The 25,826-nt window shown below is 42.4% G+C and overlaps 1 protein-coding gene across 2 annotated transcripts in view; it reads right to left on the bottom strand.

Annotated features, from left to right (window-relative positions):
• Positions 1-25,826, bottom strand: part of fbn2b (fibrillin 2b) — an 81,601-nt gene that overhangs the window by 44,932 nt on the left and 10,843 nt on the right. The window contains exons 3-7 of one of the 2 annotated variants that reach the window (XM_042516665.1): positions 22,390-22,472; positions 22,146-22,247; positions 14,228-14,323; positions 13,238-13,333; positions 2,584-2,781 (exon numbers count right to left, since the gene is read on the bottom strand). In XM_042516665.1, coding sequence (XP_042372599.1) covers positions 2,584-2,781; positions 13,238-13,333; positions 14,228-14,323; positions 22,146-22,247; positions 22,390-22,472 — 575 coding nt within the window. Of the gene's footprint in view, positions 1-2,583; positions 2,782-13,237; positions 13,334-14,227; positions 14,324-15,220; positions 15,281-22,145; positions 22,248-22,389; positions 22,473-25,826 lie in introns of those variants that run through there. The other variant, XM_042516671.1, reaches the window with a different exon arrangement.

A 25,826-nucleotide genomic window follows, 5' to 3' on the forward strand; every position in this document is an offset into this window, starting at 1 on the left:
ACACAGAGTATATGTTTTTCAGCTACTAGCTATTATACCTAACTACTCCCTTCAAGAACAAAAGTTAGGAATAAACAGAATTTGTAAAACTTTTGAAAAAGCACTCAGAGACCTTTTCACGTTGAAATGCATGACACTGAAATCTAATATTTTGGCCATCTAAATCAATTTACATACTTTCAAAGCATGAAGTGCAAACATACAGTAAATAAGGCCCCAAATGAGCATTTAGAAGCAGTTGATTAAAAGGTAAATGTGATTTTTTTTTGACAGGTCTGTCACTTCGCCTTGCTGTAACTAGAGCCATGAAAATTACTGGCTTTTGCAATTTCACGCCAAAATAAGGACCAGCACTGGATTGCACCACTTGATCTGCATAAACAAAATTGACTCACTCCACCCAGTTCTGCACAAGAGAGTTTGGTGCAAATATGGATTTGCGCCTGGCAACAAAAAAACAAAACAAAAAAAAAGCCAGATACCTCAACTGATAAACAGACTGTATGGCCATTTTGGATCTCTTTATTCGTTCATCATTTGACTCTTTGGACAAACAGGAGATGTAGGCCAAAATTCAGATGCCTGAAACCATCTCTTTACAGCACGTGTAGCTTTCTATTATAAATGTAAACAACACTTGAGTTCGCTATAATCCCCAGCTTCCCAGCACAAATAAATGAACTCAGTGTCCTCAGCTGTGATACTGTTGAAGCGTGGCCAGGTGCTATGAGCACCAGTACAAACACAGTCTCCCTCTGTGACGGCTCCAGCTAGACATCAACCATCACAGTCTGCCCAGGGTGGTGCTGGGTGTGTCCATGTGAGAGGAGCCGGGCTGAGGCAACAAAGAGCCTAACTGCGCTCATTTAACAGGGGACACGACCTCCACATGTGTCATATATTGATGCAGTCTTATTGCTTAGTCTGGTCAGGGCCACAGGTCATTAGAGAGGCATGCGAAGAGACGCTGGTCTGAGGGGGTGCTGGGACACCAGCAGCAGGAATGTTGGTGAAAGAAGGTGAATCTCAGTTCATATTTCCCAAACTTTCCTTATTATAATCTCCGTATCTCACTCTTTTAGATCCATTTAGCTGTTGTGGTTTGATTCTGTTACCTCTGTACCATATATGTTGTGATTGGAGTCCCCTTTGACTGAAAAATGTGTCGTTTTTTTTTATATATTTGTCCCCTAAAATGTTTGACCTTGACTACACTAACTTGTATCAGAGCAAAGGTTGTCACTGGAGCGATATTTCTCTACTGTAGGGGGCGATGTCTGCGCACATCCCTAAAATATAAGATTTAAAGGTCACAAACGAAATCTGGTATGTCACTGAAAGACAAATCAGTCGCTACCTGATACTGGAAACACATATCAGCAGGGGAACTTCAACAAAACACTGGCAAAGAAATCTTAAACCGCCAGCGCAGAGCAGAATTATCAGCACAGGCAGCAGTAGCATAGTAAAAGTTTTGCAAACCCGACCCTGGAGTATCCTTCTGCTATCTACCAATAACCCCACCATAGCAAATATTGTTTCCCAACCTTTAAAGCTGCGTCAGCCACTGCCAATTAGCCTACAAGTTAACAAGCAACATAAACAAATAAATGATGCTAACTGTACTTATCATTCTGATTTGTCTGCTGGTCGACGATTTTGATTCACAGCAGACTCCTCGTCTGAGTCTGGATCTGACTGAGGCTCGAACACGTGTGGCTGAATCACTGCAATGTGTGCTCTGACGCTAACGCTGTCCATCTTGATGCAAACTGCTCTTTCACTGGTCCATAGTGCAAGCAGCAGTGGTGGGAGGCGCAAGGCAAGACCTAGAATTTCTCAATGAGGGAGAAAAAGTAGATCTGCTTCCTGCTCCTTTTCAAAGTTTTTTTTTTTAACTTTGTATTTGTTTACGTGGTAAAACCACATTGCACGAAATATCAGTATTAGTATACATATATTACATACTTTAAAATATGTCTGGAGGTGGACTCAAGTGTTTTTATAAGTGAACAAGTCTATAAAATGAATGCTTAAAGTATCTTTGCTTTGTCTAATACATACATATTAATATCCTGCTGTTACTCTGATATCATTCGGTCACAGATTGCTCTGTGTGTGCACCACATCGGTTTAAGCAAAGTGAGGACAAGCTCCCATTCTGTCTTGAAGAAAGACTGACGTGACAACTGAGACCTGCTCATATTCACTGAGAGACTGACACGTAATTAAATAACTCTGAAAGCTGTCCACTGCACCGTTTACAGTTTTTGCAGATTACTCAGGCACATGGAGATGCATGTAAGCAGCTTCTACTGAATAAGACCTTAACAGGAATATACAAGGTAGTATCCGGCCTACATTTACATGTGTGCATGTAAACACCCTCGGTGTTGTTAACACTTCCTCGAGGATATTGCGGGCAGGAATTGCAGCTGAGATGATGACAGATGAAGTAATGGTTGCACTGTTTATAGTGGTGATCGTGTGTGTGTGTTACGTCTTCCTTCACCGCAGCTGAAAAGAAGAATTGCCAGGTGTGTATGCGAGAAAGAGAGAAAGACGTATGTGCTCCGGTCTGACCTTGGCATGCTCCGGTACGGATGTTGGGAATGAAGCCTCGCCTGCAGGGGTGTGGCTGGGCGGGGCACTGCTCGCAAGGGTGGCCCCACGCTCGTCCAATGGTGGCGCAGCAGAGGGTTTTGGTGCAGACGATTCCACTGAGCTGGCCCTGGCACATCTGGTTGTTCACTTGGGTGAAACACGGCCCAGTCCTGTAGTCTGTGGAGGGAAAGAGGCGAGAATTCTTTGTTAGTTAGTGGCTGATCTAACTTTTGATTGATTAAATGATAAAACAGTGATTCATTTCCTCGAACACATCTGGTGCGCTTTTAAATGGAACCAGATTAAGTATACAGTTGAGGATTTTCTTCTTTACGGGGAAGGCATATTTCCTGCAATATCCAACTAACTGAATCAATGATCCTTTCTTTCTTTCTGACTTAATTTCACTCAAACAACAAATAAAGGAATGGATGTGGAAAAAAACTGGCGCAGCATTGGAGGATGATTTTACAGAGATGACTCACTGGACTTTTAAACACGTCTCCGCAGTTTAATTGTTTCAAGTGTTTAGTCTTTGAATCAACATTCAGCTCACAAAGAGGAGCATTTACAAGTAGCAGGTTTTACCAGCACTTAAGAAGAACAATATGAGAGTCGGTAGCGCCATTACGGCTCACATCAGAGCACGTGATTTCAGGCATTTTCTTATTAAACCTGCTCAGATTAAACTGCAAAACACATCCAGATTGTTCTTCCGCAGGAATTCAGCAATAGGATTTGTATGACTGCTATGTATTTAGTCTCTGTGATAATAAGGTAACACGCTGGACTGACGTACTGAAGCACATTCCAGTACTTTAACTAGGAGTTGGTGGTTGGCTGAACAGTAGGTGTTTCTGTTTCCAGTACAAGCAGCTAATGTGGTCATCGGTAACAATCACCCCGTGACAATCATTCACACTAAAAATGACATTTTAACACATCTGTATGTCATCTCTAAAACAATGCACTTTTGTGTGTCCATAAACACACATGTTGTCAATAACACAAAAGTAACACAAATATCTCATGAGAAGTCAGACAGATGTGTTGAAACTGCAGATCCTATCTTTCGGGATAGGATGGTAACACTGTGAGGATAAGTAAATACACACAATCATTCAAACAGATGTTGGAAGTAAACACTTTGCGAACACGGTGTCTCCAGCGATCACCTAGCTTCATGCTGCACTGTTGTTTGCAAGTGGAATTGTGGCATAATCCCATTAAATGCCCTTCACAAATCAGGCACACTGACCTCATGCTGAAGGCATTTTAGCAATACGATGTTGGTCTTTCCAATCACACGCAGCCTAATGATGGCTTCCTTTGTGGGAGAAACCCTTATTAAGTTCTCTGCAGTGGCGCCAAACTTAATATAGCCTTCATTAAAAAAGTGAATTGTTAGATTGTCACAGAGGAGATGAAAGACAAAGTGCACGGTTGGCTAGCCAAGGCTGTGACAGCGAGATGTGGAGAAAGAGAGCGGCGCGCTCAGCTCTGAAGGACAGAGTGACATGGAGAGATAGGAATCAGTGGTGGTGTCTGGTGGGAGACCGTCTTCAGAGTTATTGGTTCCTTGTGCTACATGAAAGGGGATCACAGAGAATGGGGGCGAAGAGTAGGAGACGCAGAAAGAAAAGGGAAAAAAAAGAGAAAGAGAGAGGAAAGTAAAGTAGGTCAAACTGAGCATGCAGAGTGCAGGTTGGGGCTCACGCCAGTTCTCCCTCTCCTCCATCTGTCTTTATTTCTCTTTGCCCGCTTTAGGTCTTCCTGTCTGTCTGTCTTTTACTCTCCCCTTGCCTATCAGCCGCTATTTGATCTTCCATCTGCATGTGGCCTGTTGGGCACAGTGGAAAGGCGACCTACTATACATCCGTGAAAATAATGCAAAAATGATCTGCGTACACATCTGTGCACAAATACACAAAGAAGCCAAATGCTCCATGTTTAATCAGCCTAATTTATATTCAATACAGGACTACGCTTAAGTATGAAGCTGCTGTTCAGGGGTTTAATTCACTATTTTCACCACGATATCACATATCAATTATTTGGACATGATATGATTTTTGCTCATAAAAAATGTCTGCCACGATATGATTTTGATTTAATTCAGTTAAGCGGCCTGCAGTCGATAATGAGACCATATCAGTAAATGTCCTTATTCTCTTTTTCTTGGCTGCTTACCATTATCTGCCTGGCGCTAGGCTGCTTATTACTGCTTAATGTTTAGGAAGGAGGTGCACTTGGGTGGAAATGGTGACACAAACTTGCTATGGGAATTTCACAATAAAGCCATATCATAAAGATGATATGTATTAATGTTTTCACGTTGCATTGGTAATATTGGTTCGTTGATCATTTAATCAATACATCAAACCAGATGAAGGTGTTTTTACACCATTACTATGTTTTTTTTTTTTTGTTCAATGTTCAAAGTCCATCTCTTTATACTTTTTTAACTTCAATACTTTTTTTTTTAGAAAGGCTCAGTAATGTGTTAACACAGCTAGATACTGTAGTTCTTGGCAGATGTTACTCTAACAGAAGTAAACTTTCTGGGGACTATTTTCAGCTGCAAAGTGATACAACTGTGCAGCTGTAGTGAGCACTAACAATGACAGGATAGAGTATTGTGCAATCATCTAAAAGTAAACTACGGTGCTCAAGTTCACAAGAATGAAGTAACATGTCAGCCAGTGCAACGATGAGGCCCATTGATGTGTTTCTAGTGGTTCTGGTCTCGTTTTGGGACTAAGCAATTAAACTGAAAACAGTCCAAATAGACAGAAAATAAGAAAGAGAAAACATAAGAAGAAAAACCAAAAGTCAAAACTCTGCAGTCTTTGATCTTTAGAAAAAATCAACAGTGTCCTCTCTTGGAGGAGACGGGACTCTCCCGAACTCTGATCATCCAGCATCGCTAGACAGTCGCAAACAGCAGCCAAGTTCTGCAGCATATGCATGTGCACTAAATTAAATATATATGCATACACATGCTTTTTCAAACACTACCACACTCTTCCTTCTCTCTAACACACACACGTCTGTGTAAATACACACGCCTAAAGAAAAACACAGCATCATTCTGAGCTGCAGCGCCGAGCCAAACAAAAGACTGGAGCAGAAACACAGCTTTCTTTAAAAGCACAAATAACACTTAGCGAAGAAATGCTGCCTATTTCGCACTGCCCTAATCAATGTGTGTACTCCACAGGCTTTTGTCTGCCTTAAACGTGTGTGTGGTGGTATTCACATCTGTTCGATATGCATGCAAAGTCAGTGGACACGTGCAAGCATGGACTCGGGCAGGTTAGGACAAGGGAGCAATCCAACATCCTGGCTCGGCCCTGCTGACAACATTCGGAAGTAATTTTGCCTAATTAGTGGTCAAATTGCACAATAGATCAAAAACATTCACCAGATCCTCTCCCATCCACCCGTCGCCCCTAAATCCACTGTTAGCAACCTCTGTCTCTCATCCAGACGTCTCCGGTTTCATTCATAACCAGCATACATCACTGCGAATAAAGCCCTTTTCCTCCAATAATGAGACACTTTGTGTTCAACTCAATGGAATTTTCTCATTCTTTCAAGTTTTTAATGCTTTTATTTCATAAACATCAGCACTTCTGATAAAAGTTTCCAGGAATTGCTGCCAGTTGTAACTCAGCCCTGAGTTTGTTTAAAGCACTTGTAACCTTTCACCTAAATTAGTCCACGCATAGATCAGCCAGACAGCCATATCCGACGACGTTAACGGGATCTGACCCTTCAATTAAAATGATGTTTTTGTAGTGAAGCCAACCACATAATAATCTAATATTGCAGAGAAAAAACGTGATCACACATCAAAGCCTGTTCCTCTTTGCGCTGATGAAAGTTGGATTAGAGGAAGATAAAATACAGTGAAGGCTGAGGTGAGAAAATATTTAATCCCGTCTGGCATGAAACCCTTCTGGCAAAACATTTTCCCATCAACCCCGTCCAGCTGTGGGATCGGGGAGATGGGACAGGGGTACTGACCTGAGCACTAGAAGGGAAAGAGAGGGAAGAAGAAATGGCTGAGAGAAGAGGAAAAATCACGTTTCAGACTCATTAATAACTGCTGAAGTATTTATAAAACTCCCAAGAGAAGAGGTCTGGGAAGATAAGAAACTTGAAATATGAGTTGATCACATGGAAATGAAGCTATTATCATTTATACAAACTTTCCTGTGACAAGAGGTCAACAGGTCAAAGAAATTAAGGAAAGAAATATGTGTGTGTGTGTGCCTCTGTGTGTAATTTCTTTGTCCTGTTGTCCTCTTGTGTGTGTGTGTGTGTGTGTGTGTGTGTGTGTGTGTGTGTGTGTAAGTATGCATGTGTTTTCAAACCGGATGTCCTCTCTAGACTTTATACAGCTGGAAGATTTACTCTGAGCCTGTACGTCATGCTGTTACTCACCTGTTGAAAAATAGAGAAATTTCTAAGTATCCTCTTGCATGTGTGTGTGTGTGTGTGTGTGTGTGTGTGTGTGTGTGTGTGTGTGTATGTGTGTGTGCAGACTGAGCACATGTCTGGCGGGTCTTGTGGAATTTCTGATTGCATCGCATTGTTTGTGTCCGTGTATCCTCGGCTAATGTGGATATAAATATATGATTCAAATGTGTGGGCTTGTTTATGTGTGTGTGTATATGTGTGTGTGTGTATGTGTGTGTGTGTGTGTGTGTGTGTGTGTGTGTGTGTGTGTGCATGTGCGCCTGTGTGTTTTTGGAGGTTTATCCTCATAAAAGCCGACCATAGCGGTCTCTGTTAGTCTTATCTGCGCCATTATCAACAAGCTTGAAATCACTCTTTTCCTTTACTCCTTATCATTCCTCAAGGAGTCTGCTCCTTTCATTTCATCCACACCAAAAGCAGTCACTCATATGTAAGTAAATGTTTAACATACACACACACACACACACACACACACACACACACACACACACACACACACACACACACACACAGGGTACAAGAACTGTGGGAGAATGGAAATGGGAGCGATAAGTCCTCAGTAATCTACTGAGATCTGAGAGTCTGAAGCCTGTAGTGTAACTGCTGTGTGTGAGGGTGTTTACACTGTACAGGACACACATGACTACATGGAAAAATACACATGAAATAATCAGCAAAATTATCGAAAAATTTGAACAATAACTTTGCTCATATTTTTGGAAATGTAACGTCATTGACATCTTGAGGCATCAAGTCGTTCCTCTGTAAGTGTTGCTAAATCTCACCCATTGTACTGTCAGATCTATCATGAAATCTGCAGCTATTTTTGTCTGTTTTGGGAAACTTCCCATCACAATACTGACCAGCAGCGGAACAATAATGTAGACTCTATTGAACGCAGACACCGCCAGGCAAAAATACAGTCAGGCAAGTGGGCTCCAGGCTCCATCAACAACTACCACTCATGGGACATGTTAGTTATTCAGTCCGGGAAAGTCTTTGTAGTGCTTTCTCAGTCGGCCCGTTTTTCATCAGGCCAGATCAAAGACGGCCTTCATCGCCATCCCATGAGGCTGCACAAGTATTGATTTGAACAAACCAGAGCCTCTGAATTTGGCCTGAACACTGGTGAATAATTTCCCCCTCTTTTTGTTTATAAGACAGATCATCAAAATTTAGTGCCCCCGTGGAAAGCAGACACTAAAACGCCTGTGAAATATGACGTTCCTTATTACACTTTATACATTACATGATGATTTGATTCAGAGCGTATTATTCTAAATAATATCTGGGAGTTGCACAGGACTCATTATGTTAGCCCAGTGAGACACATTTCCAGACCTGGATTAACACATAGTATCGCAGAATTATAAAAAACTCTCTTCAAGTTCTTATTTGCGCCTTTGTGACTTGATAGGGTTCATTTTGCGTCTTGCAGCAGAAATTCTGGCACATGGAAAGCACACATATGGGGTCTACATTAAGGGGCAACGTCATGCTGCATTAGTATATAATTCATAGACTTTCTGTAAATCAAATTTAGCACGGCTCCAAACTGGCTGACTCAAACTAAATTGTCATTGGAAATATTTTCCACAGTGACCTGTGCATGGCCCAGAGTCCCGCCCATCCACTGGCGCTGCCATCATGTCCAGCCATGTTCTGTCCACTCTTATCCAGAGTCAATAGAGCAGAAATAACTCAGCTTCCTGTTCTTCCAGCACCTCAAAATGCTTTTGACGTCACCGCCTGCTAGGGGGCTAAATTGCTCCTCCGCGATTATCGTTTTATTTGCTCTGGACTGGACTGCTGGCTGGGATCAGGACTGACCACAGAGCCTGTCTAGGTCCGCTGAGACAGACTGGACTGAGCAGCACTGGAGCAGAGACTGATGAATGAGCCAAAGCTCTCCAGACACACATCAGCACCACTCCCTCTTAAAGTACATGCAGGTGAAATGACGTGACAAACATACATTAGCACAGACTGACGTGTGAAGCACACAGTTAATGTTGCAGATCGTACAACTTAAGGTGCTTTCACACCTGTAGTTTGGTTCATTTGGTCCAGAACAGGTAAAAACAATTATGCATTGCTGCATTTCAGTTCTGGTCCGGTTCATGCTCTCACTTTTATTGGCTTTTTACAAAAAAAACGATTAAAAGATTAATACACATGAAGTTAAACTGACAGGTAACGTATTGATCACACAGTTTTGGCGATTGTCATCCTGCATCATCTGGACCCCGTAAGGATAAATCAAATTACGGCGACTAAGAGAAGTTTATACAGCATTTTAATGCTTCTTACAAAGATATAAGGGATTATAGATAAGCATTACTAGTGGGCTATAATTAGTCTGCAATTTGAATAGTGACTAACACAGAAACAGGACAAAAAGGAGGCGTCTTATACAATAATGATTCAGCACTTATTGCTGTGGGATCTCTGTCAAAAACTTTGTAATGGACTTAATTAACCGACAAAAAAACACTGTCAGATACAGTTATGGCATCTTTAACAGCCATTTCATCAGGGGCAACAATCATGCTGACGCGCATATGTGTTTCCATGGTTACTAAATGATTAACTTGAATTGCAGGCTTTCTATTTCCTTACTGGCTATAGATCAATTACAAGATCACAGACTGATTTCACAATCAGTGGATTAATGAGTAATTAAGCATTTGAAGTCATGCTAAAGTCACAAATCTGCTATCATAAAATCACGTGGTTGGTTTGTTTACTGTCACACCACAAACAAACTGCACCAGAGTCCGTTTAGAAGCAGACCAAGACCCACCTTTTCAAGTGTCTCAGTTTACTTGTTTGGTCCTCACCAGGGTTTAATTGACAGCTTTCACAAAAGTCCTAATGAACCGGACTAACTGGGCAAACGGACCTGAGTTCATTTAAACTAAACCAAACGGGTTAGGTGTGAAAGCACCCTAAGATTAATGGCCCTTTATCATACACATCTGCTGGCTTGGCTTGACTTGGTTTGACTTAGCTTGTCATCCCAGCGCAGCAGGGATTTGCATCTTGATACAGCAGAGCGATTCGCTTGAAGGTGTGTCTTGATGACGAGCTTCTCTTGAAAAGCATAACCTCTTTAGTGCCGTTTACTGTTGCACTGTGCAGCAGTTGTTGGCAGCCGGCTGCTTATCATCATTTTTTTTAGTGTTACAATGTTGTTACAATTTGTTTGGCATCTACCACTTCACTAAATGATGTTGAAGCCCAAATAATGTACTCGGTTGGGGGCGGTTGGGTGCACTTGAGCGCACTTGGGCGACTTAACCCCATTGCAAAGATGATCCATCCCTGGAAATGCAAATCAGCTTGACCTGATTTCACCCGGTTCTGCCAAAAGTACAGATGATATTTCATCTGTACTTTTGGCACAAAAGTACAGATGATATTTCATCTGTACTTTTGGCAGAACCGGGCTCTATAAGAGTGCTGCCATGCTAGCAGCTCTGAGAGAATGAAACTCAGTTAAAGGTATGGACATAGCATCCACACATGCAGAGCAACGCAGTGACACACATGAAGCTGCTGAATAATGATAGGGTACTCATGGTGGAGACTGTGGAGATTTTTTATTTTCATTTAAGGAGAAATTACTAACTCCAATTCAAACTCAGTATACTCAGCGAGCCTCAGGCACACACAAGCTGCATGTGCACAAACACCACAAACACACGAACACGGATGAGTTCCCATGACTCCATCCCTCTCACCCCGTTCACCCATACTGGTTGACTTTCACTGCCTCATAATCGCAGTTCATCGTCAGTCTTCACACTGAATCACACAGTAAATCCACTGACTCATGGACGCAGTTGCACAAACTCTCAAACCACAATACTCAAGAGAGCCGTAACAACACCGAAGGCCACACCAGGGACACTCCATACATTTCAGGCCAAACCCAATATTGAAAAATACACTAGTCATTTATCAAAATTATCAAATATCTCAGACAGTAATTAGTCTCCAAATTTGAGAACAACTTTTTTCATCAGTGTGGTAACAATTCTTTTCTGGCATGCTGAAGGACAACGTTTCCTTAGTGACCTGTTTGCTAAAGATGCATTGACAAGCTAAGTAAAAAAAAAAAAAATATTGCATCTTATTAAATTCAAATTGTTGCGGTCCAACTTTCGATTTTCATATCCAGCGCGCGGTAACTGGGATCATTTTTACGTCTGCTGTCATAAATATGACTTCTTATGACTTATGCAGACAAATTTAGCCCAGCTCTTTTCCCGCTGAAGGATGTCTGGCACCAAAAACACACACACAAACAAAGATTTATAAGTGTTTCCCCTGCGACTACCTGCAGGTCCAGCAGTCTCCCCTTTCCTGCAACATGGAGAGTGTTTGCACTCCCCTCCACCAGGCTTTGTGTACACAGCTGGGGAGTCCATTTTCATTTTCAATCTGTCCCTCCCTTCTTCTTCCCTCCACCCCCTCCTCTCTGCTTCTCTACCTTGCTCCACTCCTCATCAGGAAATGTCCACGATCACTCTACAAAGAAAGTCTATTCTGTCGGTCCTGCGGGGATGTCAGAGGGGGTATTTATTGCCAGATGTCTTTTCAGGATCTCTCTGACAAACTCATCCCCCAAATTGTTGTATTTTACCAGAAAACAAGACCCCAGATTTCCATGGAGACATTTGTTGAGGGATAGAGGGTAAGATGAAGGTTAGAAATGTTATAAAATTTGACAAAGTAGTAGCTTCAGTTAAAAATGTAGGAAAGAAAACAAGCAAACATGATAAAAAAAAAAATTTAAAAACACAAAAATGTTGAATTAGGAGAGTGGGGAGGATAGCATTTGATGACTAGATGAGTAAAAGATGAGTGTTTATGGCTGTTTTCCCACAAGCATACATGCACAGGATTTATATATAGCTAGGTGGGGAAAAGGAATGCATTAGAAGGGTTGAGATAAATGAGGTGAGTGAAATTACAGGCCAAGAACCTTCCTCCTCCTCAAAAGAAGGGGGAGAGGGAGGAGGTGGAAGGTGAGGGTCACAGAAAGGTGAGTTTGATGACAGAGATTGTCTGAAGGTGCAAAGGTTCCCCTCCTTTACTGAAAAGGTGAACTGAGGTAAACGGAAATTAAGCACAGCCGTCAGTTCAGGTATTTTTTCCATTTGCCGTGGGACCGTACCACCTCCTCCCAACACCCTGCCATCACTTCCCACCACACACATACCTCAGTCTCCTGTTCAAAGCTCAGGAGACGAACACCCACTGTCTGTCTGAGCTAACCTTATGAAGTCATCCACGTTAGAGGAGCCTGAGCACTGAAGTAATGAACTAACAGAGTATGTCTGGACTGATAGGAGCAACACTCACGACTGCACAGCCACTTCAAAGCCTTCCTGTTTGGTATCTTTGAGTAGTTGACTCCCAACCTTGATAAAGGTTCATTCATTCAGACGCGGTTTAATTTAAAGAAAAAACAACTTTTTACAACCTTATTTTTTATTATTAATCAGTTATGATGAATGCTTTACATACCAAGTTAATGCTGATAGTGACATCAGTATAAATCTCATGCTCAGAGGTAAAAACAGTGAGCTCACAGAAAATTGCAGTAATAGTCTGTCGCTGCAGATGAAAACTGTGTGTGTGCCAACTATGTTAAGAGTAGTAGGTCAAAGTTAGGGCTGCACAATATGAGAAATATGCAATAACTTTTTTGGAATATGTGCAATTACATGTAATATGTTTGTAATTACATTGCAAACATATTACATGTGATATATTAACAGATATGTATATGTATACTCAGTTGTTGACACAGACTGCACAATACTTGTGTTTGTGCCACATCACCTCTTCTGAGTGTGGGTGTGGGCGTGGGGGGGGGGGGGGGGGGGGGGGTGACCAATCAGATGATGCCTAAAGGCAAGGTTTCTCGGTTATTAGCCAGAGAATTAACAGCATGACATGTATCTGACAAAATTTAACCTACAGATAGAATTTAATTTATGCTCTTGTTACTGTATTTAAAGTGTATTACCGCAGTCTTTCATATCGCAAAAGTTGACATCACAAAAACTGAGCTGAAGGAAGACAGTGGAAAATCACAACACACTGTATCAACACAGAAATGAGGATGAGCACTCACCTCTCTCGCACTGCGGGCCAGTGAAACCGTAGACACATGCACATCTGTTGGGCCCGATGCAGCGCCCACCGTTCTGGCAGCCATTCTCACACACAGCTACAGGAGACAGAGGAAAAGAGAGTGAATCACAGAGAGTCACACACTCTTGCTCACAGACACACAAACACATTTTTTTCATGAAGGTTTAGATGACTTCACCTTTTAATCACTTGCATCACCAACACATAAACACATACTGAATTGTATATTTGTATTACAAACACGTGAGCATTTTCAGTGATGACATCAATTCTTTGACCAATAACACCAACTCTCTGCACTCTAACCCCCAAATCAACCCTTGTGCCAGAATCTACGAAGAAAATCTTGTTTTTCTCACATGCCTCTAGTGAACACAGAATCCAAAAACATAGAAAATTCTTGAGGAATTGAAGTCAGCACAACAACTGTATATCAAAACATCCATTTTACTCTCACGCAACCCATGCACATATATGCTTAATACTTTTCCAAATAGACAGCCCTTTCTGATGGGGAACGCACAAAACTATACAATTTTACCTCGCTGAACACGCTGCTGGTCAGCTGCTGCCTCAATCAGCTGCTGCCTCAATCAGCTTGTTTGCATTATTGCATGACTTTGTGTTTTAAAGGGTTAGTTTGTATTAACCAAAGTAACACAAAAACATAAACTACAGATCCCAACAGTGGTAGACCAGCTGAGTCTGGCTTCATAGAGAGCATAGCAAGTTTACTTTGGAGTATTAAGTTTAAGTTACATTTAAGTTCCCCGTCAAAAACGGCTGTCTGTTTTGGGAGTACTGAGCTTACGAATGGATTTTCAAAGTGAGAATGATTTGCAAGATTTTCATCATCTTTATCTCTCTGAGGACATTTGGTCTTTATAACTATACTTCAGCAGGTGACAATGCAACTACCCCCACACACACATTCTCTCAGTGTGCTGACTGTGCAACAGATTTTACTCACGCTGTCCACAGTGGCTGCCTGTGTAGCCCTTGGTGCAGGAGCAAGAGTCCTCTGAGCAGCTGCCTCCATTCATACACCTGACGTTGCAGGAATGAACTGTAGGAGAGCGATAAAGAAAAAAGAGAAGAGGATGGGATGATGCGTGGGAATGGCACAAAGAAACACAAGTGTAAACAGGCAAACTTCCAAAAGGATCAGGCCTTCACATCCACTGTTTTTACAAAAGAACGCAAATTGCATAGCAATAAGTCTCAAGTCTCAAGTTTAAAGCAAGGACTTTAAACTTTCGCTCTGAGTCAGTAAAAACTTTATTACAAATGTTTCTTTGAAGTTTTACTGGTGTTATCAACCAAGCCCCAACTTTTAGGAAATTAAAAGAATTACACGATCGAGTGGTGAGATTGCTTCATTATATTATTACCCAATAAAGAAACACATTAAGATCCGTTTCCAAACACCAGTGAGTTAAATACCCACGGTCACTTTAACACATTAAGAGGCTTTTTTCCACGTCAGTTGGGTTTGCACAATGCTGGTGTTTCTTTAGCAGCTTTAGATGAACAGACAAGGCTCAAAAGCCCCCAGGCCACAAAACCAAAGCTAATCAAGCAGACTGGGGGTAGGCAATAAGTCGAGCCAGCTGTATGCTACAGTCAGTCTGTCAGTCAGGAATTTGCTGAGAGGAGATGGAAACTGGGTGAGGGGGTAACAGAAGTAAGTTACAATGGTGCAGAAAGATCCAAACAGGATGCACAGAGGAGAGACTGCAGGAGAAAGAAAGGAGAGTCACTTATAAACAAACCAGCAGTGATGTGGTGGTACAGGTATAATGATGTGAAGCAGACTGCTACACCAGACTGTGAGAGAGCCAATCTGACAGTCTCAAACATGTAGCAGCTTTCTTTAAGGGAAACTAATTGGTCTTCCTGGCAGACAGGCAGCTTTCTGCTGAGCCAGCCGTTTACCGATCACAGGATGAGAGAAGACACTTACAGTGCTAGATGCTAGAGAACGGTATTCCCTTAATGTTTCCTTGCATCCTCTTTTTTCTTTCATCCTGGCTCAAGGGGATTTTTCTTGTCCTTTAGTCTCCCTGTGTCTTCACTTTTCTTCCTTCCTCCACTATTCCCTCAGCGGCTTTCATGCTCCTCTGTCTATATCTTAATCGCAAGTTCAACATTAATTTCCTCTCACTCTCTCTCCCTCTCCATCTGTCTGTTTATGTCTCTTTCTCTCCCCAACATTTCTGGCATGCGGAGCTGCGCAGCAGAGGGGAAATGACTGAGCTTCCTCGTAGCTGACTTTGTCTAATGAGACTTTGAGTTTGCACACTTGCCAACAGGAGGCTTTTTCAGCCACTGTAATCCACCCACTTATTCTGACTGTACCCAAACACACTAAATATGACTTGTGTGAGTCATGATGAGTGAATACATGTTTAGGTAGCTTTTCATTGTGATCACCCACGCCTGTTTTACTGGCAGATTACACAGCAGACTTCAGTTACATGAGTCAAAGCACAATAGCACGAATCTTGGACGCTGTATAGTTTCAGTAAATGCAGGGCAGAGGTGTAATTCACTGAAATTTTCAACAGGGCTTTCATTCGCTCGGAATATTTAATGCAACTTAAGTCTAGAAGGAATTCCAGTTAACTTTCTCATGTGCAGCACTTGGCAGACTCTATGTACAGATTTGGCAGAAACCGCTTTTTGTCTGGATTGTGTCTCATGGCAACATATGGTGATAAATTAAAGCAAATAGTTTGGGACTCTGGGGCAGGCTGGGTTTATCGGTCAGCGTACTAGTGTGCTGTCTCTCTCCTACTCTCCCCAGTCTGTCTCAGGGGACATGGGTCAGGTCTTGCTCTCAGGTTTCAACTTCATCTCAAGACATAAAGTTAATGCTATACACCCTACTGATTCTCTGTCTTCACTCAAGGCCAACAATAGGAGCAGTGATGTGAAACCTGAATAATGATTGCAGTGAGTGATTTCAGTTTTCCCTACCACGGAACAAACCATGGAGAAAACCATTCCAGCATGCTGCAATACAAACTCCCCCAAAGCTGCAACTTGGGTAAACTCTTTGATTTTCTAACAAATCCCCCGCAAATAGCATTTCTAAATAGGTCAAGAACATATGGGGGAGGGTTTTGGCTGGGGCTAGTGGGATAGAAGACATTGCAAGAGTCTTATAGACACTGAACTCTGTGCCCTCAGGAACAGAGGATGACGGGACAGGTGCTGGAGAGACGGAGAGATATTGGAGGTGCCATGTGTACCGTGTGTCATATGTTTTTTCTGCAGACGGAGGAGGAGGAGGAGGAGAGGGAAGCAAACAAGCACATTTGGAGACAGGAGGAGATGATCTCACTGGTTAACTTCGCCTCTCACTCCCCCTCTTCGTGGCATTTCATCCCCCACAGGTGGAGAGAGATGGTTTGCTCCAATGACCCGTGCCTGGAGAGCTGCACGTGCAGTGCAACACAGTAGGGGGATGTGCATATGTGTGTGTGTTTGTGTGTGTGTGTGTGTGTGTGTGTGTGTGTGTGTGTTCTAGATGTTGAGCAAAAGTAGTTTGCGGCACCACAATGCACCTCTGTACTCTGGTAGTGTCGTCGGTGAGCCGCTCACATCTGGGTGTTTTTTACGAGAGCCTGCGAAACACAGGAAGTCCAGGCTTGTGTGTTGAGTGAGTGCGAGTGTGGCTGTGCGGGCACATGTGTGTGTGTCTGATGGAAAACTGAGGAGCTTTATAGCTGTGTTTTGTCCTGATTTACACACACCCCAGGGACCGGTGACAAGTCAGCCTCAGTTTCAGGCATGGATGGGCGACGTAGTGAAACAGAAAGCTGCATGAGTTGCTGTCAGAGCAGGTTGAGAGACAAATAAAAAGATTTCTTTCCATTCTGGGAAACTCACAGTCCTCCAACTTAGTACCTCACACATAATCAATTTTCTGGGTAAATTAGACCAATTTATTTGCTGGCAGACCTCATACTAAACAGCATTACTTTGTGGCCAAGATGGACTAAAATGAAGTGGCTTCTAATTAAAAAAAGGCGTTTCTCCGCATTCCCAGGATTCACTGGTGCTCCTTGTGAATGGATGCCTGTCAGTCTAAAGACAGCTGTTTCTCAGCATTAGGGCAAGAACGCCCGTGGTAATGATTTTGTAATTATGGTTACAGGGAGGACAAGGTTATAAAGATGACCCTATACAATCCTCAGCACAGCTGCTCTGCCCGAAACTGTCAGTGTGTTTATTACAAGGCTGACGGTGTGAATCCCTGTTGTCTGGGAACTGACATGTAACTCCAGGTTATCAGTAAATGTGACTCATGCACTTAGAAGCTGACTTTAGACTCGACTTGGACTTAAACACCAGAGACTTGTGACCACTTGATATTTTCCCCCCCAAGGACAAAAATTAAAAAGTGTGTTATTTAAAAAGTGTGCATTAAATCAGATCATTACTCTTTTAAATCAAACTGACAGCATCCAGTCAAGTTGCAGGAGAGAACCGTGATGAATGAACATTATGTTACTGAGCGTCCATTGAAAAAGATGATACCAAAAATATGTGCAACATGTTCTCATCCCAACTTATCAAACAACACCACCTTGTCCGTCGACATACATGTTATATATGACACGCTAGGTAGACTATCCTTCTGCGTCAGTTTTGGATGTTCAGGGACAGCGTGTCAATTTATGCTTGTTAGATGCTTTGTAACTTTTCAAATTACACATCCATTTTATTAGGACAATTTTTGTTGTCACATGCATACAGTCTCTTTTGAAATAAACTTAAAACGTAGATAAAACACTCCGTTTTTAAGATTACTTCTTTGAGTTTTGGGAACAAAGGTCCCTGGTTAGGTTTAGGCAACAATAGTAGGTGGCTAGGTTTAGAATACAACATCTTAAGTATGATTGCAACGAACGTAACGTCACATCATGTAATTTTGTTTGTGCTCAAAAACTGTGCAGAGTTTAACAAAAACAAAATGCCATATGCAAAACATGCAAGTCAAAAATTAGGGATTTCAAAAATGATTTTTATCATTGTCTGTTTAAAAGGCATTACATTGGTAAAAAGCGCGTTAAGACTTGTTTAAGACGAATAACTCAAATTTTATAAATGGAACTAGACTTGGGACTTGAGTGCATAGACTTGAGACATACTTGTATCTTTCTAAACGGTAACCTGGACCCACTCCTGCAAAGCCGCCTAGGGTTCACAAAGATTTACTTTTCTATTTCTGGAAATGTGCAACATTTTGAAAGGTCTGCCAGGCTATCCACAGAAACAGGCGCTTGTATTGTTCTTTGGCAAACAACAAAAATTCCAGGAAGAGCCATAAAAGAAATCATAGACAACCATCTGTGTGGACACAACAATAATCACAGACACGTGGATTACATGTAATGTGTTGCTGATTTATTCAAACCTCTGCATGCCACAGGCAAGAAATGAGACATAAAGAGGCTATCTATAACCCAGCGAACCAGGGTGCTAGAATCAGGCTGTATAATTAAGGGAGGGGAAATTGGCGTTTCCAAACGGATCTTCATAGAACTGCAATTTGTTTCCAACTGCACTGAATTATCCTGTTGAACGGTGGACTCTCTCCAAAAGCTGAATTTGGGAGTCGGCACGTTCAGGAAGACAAGATCTATGATGGGGAGTATTCGCCTTCTCTTGGTCTAAAGCCTCAGAGACAAATGATGTTGTGAAAACAGCCTTCAAGCTTATATATTAAATATCAACGGAGCAAAGACAAGTGAAAACATCTTACCCAGATATAACAAAGATTTAAACAGAGTAGTTATATGCAGGGCAGTGAGGAAATTAACCATTACTTTTATTAGATATATTATAACAGCTTCTACCAATCACTTACAGAAGAGAAGGCCAACTTTTATCACTTAAGGCATGTTTCTCGGTTTCTCGGGGTCATTCCACAGCATTTGGTGTTCACTGATGGATGTATGTTTGTCTCAGGCCATAAAGCTGTTTGACCTCTGACCTTCATGGAAGCTGCCAGAAAGGCCAGATGAAAAATAATGCATTGATACACTCCTTAGGGTGCATTTAAGCACATTTCCAGTATACTAATCATAGACCAATAAAGCTGTCTCTGATTATTCAGATCATGCAGTATGTCAGTGGCTTCCTTCTTTGCCTCCCCTCTGCCCGTAAACCTGTAAAAAAAGCCCCCATAAATCCCTGCTGAGGAAAGCTGAGAATCACAGAGTGTGACGATCAGTTCGGTCCAGCTCTGCTAAGCTCTCACTCTAATTTATCACTTCACTTTTGAGCGCCATTGCTGCCCCTGAGGAACATGACTTCATAGGTCTTGCCAAAGCACTGACTCTGCAGGAGATCTGTGCGTATCCTGCCATACAGGTCAGAGGCTGTTTTTCCTCCACCCCACCCTCCATGCCCTTCCTGTGAGGGCCGTCCTTACTTATGGCTGGAACAGATCCTGTTTTACACCTCTGGGTCACAGCCAGCTGATGCTCACTGTGTAAGCTTATGTGTGCCAGTTCATTTTTTTGTCTGTCTGTTACTATAAGAGTGTCTGTATATCTGTGTGTGCAGTTGTGTGAGTGAAAATGCGTGTGTTAGCGGGCTTCGTGGAATGTGAGCATGTGTAAAGGGTCTGGCAGGGCCCAGGCGTGACTGACGAGCTGACTTTGGCCGACTAAAGCAGTGAAGCTGAACACATTGCACGCTACTTAATACACACATCGACACATACTTTGCATGCTCCCAAAGTGGTGCTTAACAACAATGTTTTCTGCATGTCCAGCACATATTAACTTCATAGTTAAACCCTGCACACACTGCACTAATCTCACTAGGACAAACCTGATTTCACACACTCTGCATGTGCAGTGAAACACCTCGCTCTGCTCCAAACACACACGCACACACACATCCTGAGTGGTCTGTAACTAAGCCCAGCAGACTGAGTTGGGGCAGCCAGACTCTCTACTTTAATCCTGACAAACCCTATGACCTGCAGGCCTAGGACTCCATACACTAATATTACACTGGCTACAGTATGATTGTAGCCCCCATGAGAGAAGGGTGGAACCATTACACTTGGAAAAAAGCCGAGCAATTCGAGGAGTAGGAACTGAAACTGCTCAGCAACAGGCTGTATCATTTCATCAGTAGTTGGGGCCACTTATTGCACAGTAAAGTGAAGTCAGGCGTGAGGCCATTTAGAAGAATAATAGGAATATACAATTTCTATACTTACCATTGTAACAATGATCTACTAGATTATTCTTATATCCATTATATATCAATAATGGGATAAGATGAGTAATAGGCCACATGCTCTTCAGCAAAATACTTCAATCTGGGAACACAGTTAAAGGAAAAGCCTCTCTAACCGCTGTGCAATCCTGCTGCTTGAATTGTCTACAAGTATCAAAAAATGGACTTGTATTGATGGAAAAAGGAGTCCTATGTTTTGTATTTTTTGTCTGACCTACACAAGATTGATGAATATGTGCTGCAGCTCAGATGTTAGAGAAGGGTTGGCTTTTAAAGTATCTTTTTTTTGGGGGGGGGGGTATACTTATTTGCTTTCTGGTGGAGAGTTAAGAGAAGATAAATACCACTCTCATATCTGTCCAGTAAAAATTAAACTAAAGCCAGAAGCCAGTTAGCTTAGCATAATGACTGGATGCAGGGAAACAACTAGACTGACTCCTTATGATGAGTAACAAAGTCTGCCAATCGGCACCTTAAAAGGACCAGTGTGTAAGCTATAGTAGTATCTAGCTGTGAGGCTACAAACTGCAACCAACTGAGCGCCCCCACCCCTTCCTTTCCAAGCGTGAGTTTATGGTGGCCTTCACATCAATATAACAATGCGAATGGCTCTCTCTAGAACAAGTGTTTTATTTTTGTCTGCTCAGGGCTGTTGTAGAAACACGGTTGTGTAAGATGTCAGGCCCCGTGGATGAGGACCTGCTTGCTATGTAGATATAAACGGCTCTTTCCAAGCAAACAAAAACACAATGCTCCTTCGTACCAGGTGATTATACTCTAAAGAAAACGTAATTACCAATGCCTACTTCTACCAACAGATTCTCCTAAATCCTACAAACTGGACCTTTGATACACACCAATTAACCCTTTTCATGCCATTTGTTTTAATCTGTACGAAAAACTGTGTAAAAACCATAATTCTGCATTTTACAAGGGGGTTTCGTGCTGGACTATGTCTTAGCTTGGAGCAGTTGCCAGGCAACAAGTGGAGACTCCAGACAGTTACTGTTGCCGGCAATTTTGATGTACTAGTACGTAATTTTACTCACTATGGATTAAGCCAGGACAGCTGTTTTCCCCTGCTGTCTGTCTTTACACTAACCCAAGCTAACAGGCAGCTAGCTGCAACCTAACATTTAATGGACAGTATTAACGATCTTCTGATCTAACACTCCACCAGAGAACATCGCTGATACCATCAAGTGTCTCGTTTTGTTTAACGCACACTCAAAAACTTGAGAATATTACACTGGTAATGACATACAAAGGTGGAACTGGGAACTGGTTGCTTCAATTATAAATCTATGATCTAGATAGCTGTTTTCAATCGACTGACCAAATAATCAACTAATTGTTTTAGCGCTCACAGAGTTGGTGGTTTGAGCCCAAAAATGTGTCCTCTAGTGTGACACTGAACCCAAAATGCTTCTAAATTGTGCATGTTGGGGGAGAGATGTAAGTCACTGTGGATAAAGCTGTCAGATGAATGTAACATATTGGATTGGATGTGGCATAACAACTTTTCTCCTGCTTTAATTCCATTTGTCTTACACCCATATGATGGGGTTTGACGGCTGATGAAACTTTAGTTACTGTAAGTGTGTGTGATGAGCAGTACTGACCTCCTCCTCCTGCTCCACAGCTGGGAGAGAGCTGGCCATTTGAACAGGTACACATGTTGGGTCTGGAACAGAAGCCATCGCCACATGAATTCCTGCAAATAGCTGGAGAGAGACAGAGGAAAAAGAGAGTGGATTACATTAATAGACACTAATAAACTGAATTATCCTATTCGCCTATTTGTTATCTTCTCCACTTGGCTTTGTGGTATTATATTTAAGAGGATTTAGGGATAGAAGAACTTACGAACAATACACTGGTTCCCTCCCGGCAGAGTCTTCCAGCCTGGACAGCAGTATGAATGGAAGCGAGAGCCACACACATTGGGCCTGATAGAGACAAAAAGAAAGAACAAACAAACTTACTATTTACCCAGACCTCCCAAATACATTTTAGTATAACTCCCAAACAAATACACACAGTTGAGAGTTATTTTCTGAGCTGCCCGAGACCTGCATGGCTTAGGCTTTTAGAGTAAATAAAACAAACTTTGATACAAAGCCTCCTCCGGTGATGGATGGAGGTATTTTCAGAGAGGGTAGGAGGGGAAGGAAATGCGAGGGGCCTACTACTAGAGGAGCAGCATTTTGTTTTCATTCAAGGCTGAATTTATACTTAGAAGGACAGGATGTATAAAGTCCTCCTTTCTCCCAAATTCCATGCCTGGCTGTCCTGTTCTCTGGCAAATATCCAGCGCTGCTCCCCAGCGCTGCCCACCCCTTTCATTCAGCTTGGATTCTTACTGGTGGAGAGCCCGCGGTGAACTCTGACCCTGTCTGACAGATGTAGGAGCCATCACAGCTTATGGAGCAGTTGATTGGCCTGACAGGTTAACCACAAAGATTTCCTCTGAGGAGATGGCTTAACCACATCTAGAGATGACTGGCCTCTGCTCACACACGCACAAAACACACATAAACATGCAGCGGGGACTGAGGTCCGCAGCTCCCTCACAAACTAATGCGAATAACGCTTCAGTTTTTATCTTCCGTGAATAATTACAAACCTTCTTTTAACTCAGTTTATTTAGAAACGGAGTGAAAGTCCCAAGCTGCATCAATGTCAAAACCAAAATCTATATATTCTAAGGAAATGTGCGTGAGTCAGTGTGTGCACCCCAGTGAAATACCCCGAGAAGCTGCGTAAAGCTGTTTAACAAGCTGAAGGGATTCCAACTGTGCGGTGGTACTAATGATATCCTTAGTGACCTCTCAAAGCGTATAATGACGGGTATATCTGTGGTCATCTGTGTCTGTGGTTAGTTGTTTGCATTTGCTGATGGCATGACTAAGAATTGACGGACCACAGCTTGGTAAATCGGGATAAAGTCTGATCCAGATGCTCATGGTAAAGTCATTTGCCACAGGGATCGCATCTCTTTAGTCTGGGCCATTTCTGCCCCCAGGACATAATTTATGGCTGTTTAAAGTAACGCTAGATTACCCAGTGTTTATTTAAGATGACCAAGGACTAGTAAAGTACAACAACTTATTAAGCTTTTAAAAGGACACACCAGGGATTTTGTGTTGCACTGCCTTTGAGCTGAGCAAAAGAAATATTCTGACTTTTAAGGCTTTGACACACCAAACAGAAAGAGCTGGTGGCAACGAAGGACGACTATTGGGTTGCCTCCAGTCGACTGTGTCTCGGCCAAAAAGTTGCACATGAACACACCACAGGGACAACAGTAAACAGCCATCTAGCATCTACGTTCTGCGCCTGCATGAGCGGAAATAGCTCTTCATAGCAGCGGGCAGCTGTGGTCTGTATTCATCATTAAAAAGGGAAACCAGAAGACTGACAGGACTGATTCAAGATTAGCCAGTTAGCATATTAACCACACAAATCGACTATGAAAAAGCAAATTATGTTGATCATGCATTTGCAAACAATAACACAAACAACAATGAACTATTTCTGCTGAAGAGCTCAGTGGCTAAAAAGAAATAATCTTACCTAATATGACAAGTTTTTTTTTTATCTTATACCTCCAAGACTTTTGTTTGCTTGCATTTCTCCTCGTGTGCCAAGGCTGAACTGCTAATCAGTGATTTAATTCACTGACGGTCTGCACCATCTACGACGCTCTTTCAGTATGCTGTATTAGCCTCAGCGACAGCATGACACCGACCAACGGCCGCCTGTCGGCTTGATGTGTCAGGGCCCTTAATTTAAGAATGACATTTCCCATGATGCAACTCAGCAGCATCTTTCATTAGAACTTCCCTGCCTGTTAAATGCCCTCATCGTTCAAACTCCATGTTCATGTTTTATAACGCCGGTTGTCTACTAAACATTTGAATCTCTCTATGAACAGATATCTTCATATGTATGTAGAAACTGTAAGAAATGGGACAAGATTTTGTTATTAGCAATGTTCTGGTTTCTGTTTGTAGTCCGAGTAGTATTGACATTTAAGAGGGGAATGGTTGCCTTCACGTAAACAGTCCATGTGGAGGGCAAAAGCGATGGAACAAAATGGCCAAAATGCAATTTCAGAACCCACTGGCTATTGTCTGACAACAAGTTAGCTTTATGTGGGTTTTTTATTTATATGCACATATTTGTTTTTGAAGCATCATGATTCTATGTAAAGTATCTCAACTAATCGAACTGTAAACACTAACTGAAGCTGGGAAGAGGAAGTCTTGGCCCAAATATCGAGCTAGCTACAACCCCTGAAATATTGGCTGTTGCCCCGAGAGGCTACGTCTTCATCAGACCGATAGCTGAATGGTTCAGATATTGCCTCAAGTCAACTCAAGATGACCTGGATGAATCTGCGCCTTGTGACAAGTAAACTGACCCTTATGTGTAAGTGAATAAATATCCCACAAAGATGCTTTTAGTTGGATATGCAGGAGATAGAAGACCGGAGCAAAAGTGTGAAATTAAGTGTTATGTTTGATGAGTGTCTCAAGTTCCTCCTGCGTGAAACCAATGACCTTCCTCTCCTCCTCACCAGACGGTATCCGTGGTAACCCCGAGCTGTCACCAGGGAGATGACAGCTGCCGTTTGACTCTCTGATGGATGGAGAGCAGAGCACACCTCCAACCACATTACCAGATGGCACAAAGAGACAGAGGGACAGAGAAAACAGGTGGGCAGGCAGACAAGAGGTATTTAGGTAGAAATTGCAGTCAGGCAAAGACAGAGCATAAAAACAAAACAGGAAGAAAACAGGAGAAGGGGATTCTTCGGTTTTAGAGAGAAAGTGTGAGGGGATTGAGACGAGTGGTGGTTCGGAGAAGGGAAGACAGGACGGTGGGAAAGGAACAGGGGATCAGTAGGAGGGAAAGCAAAACAAGTTTATGTTGAGAAGAGCAGGAAGCAGGAGGAGGAGCGGGCAGCGGAAAACAGAGATATGGAAACGAAGGAGAGAGCAGCATAAGCAAGAAGAGGCCCAACTCTTGGCGGGGGTTGAATTTCTGGGGCAAACACAAAAACCAAACTGAGCTCTGAAAAAAACCCTTCAGAAATGCATGGAGCGAGACATCAGCATTCCAACACTTAATGAGCAGTGAACCAAATGTCTTCCCTGATCTATTTCCCCACAAAGCGTCGAAGATTTTCCACTGTTGCAGACCGAGGGGATGTCAATATATGAAGGATTATACGGGTTTGACCCTGAGGTGCTCTGGTTTGTTATTCTTCCCCACTCTCCCTCTCTCTTTCTCTCTCC

The sequence above is a fragment of the Plectropomus leopardus genome, chromosome 3 (genome assembly GCF_008729295.1).
Source record: "Plectropomus leopardus isolate mb chromosome 3, YSFRI_Pleo_2.0, whole genome shotgun sequence".
In the NCBI taxonomy this organism is placed as follows: Eukaryota; Metazoa; Chordata; class Actinopteri; order Perciformes; family Serranidae; genus Plectropomus; species Plectropomus leopardus.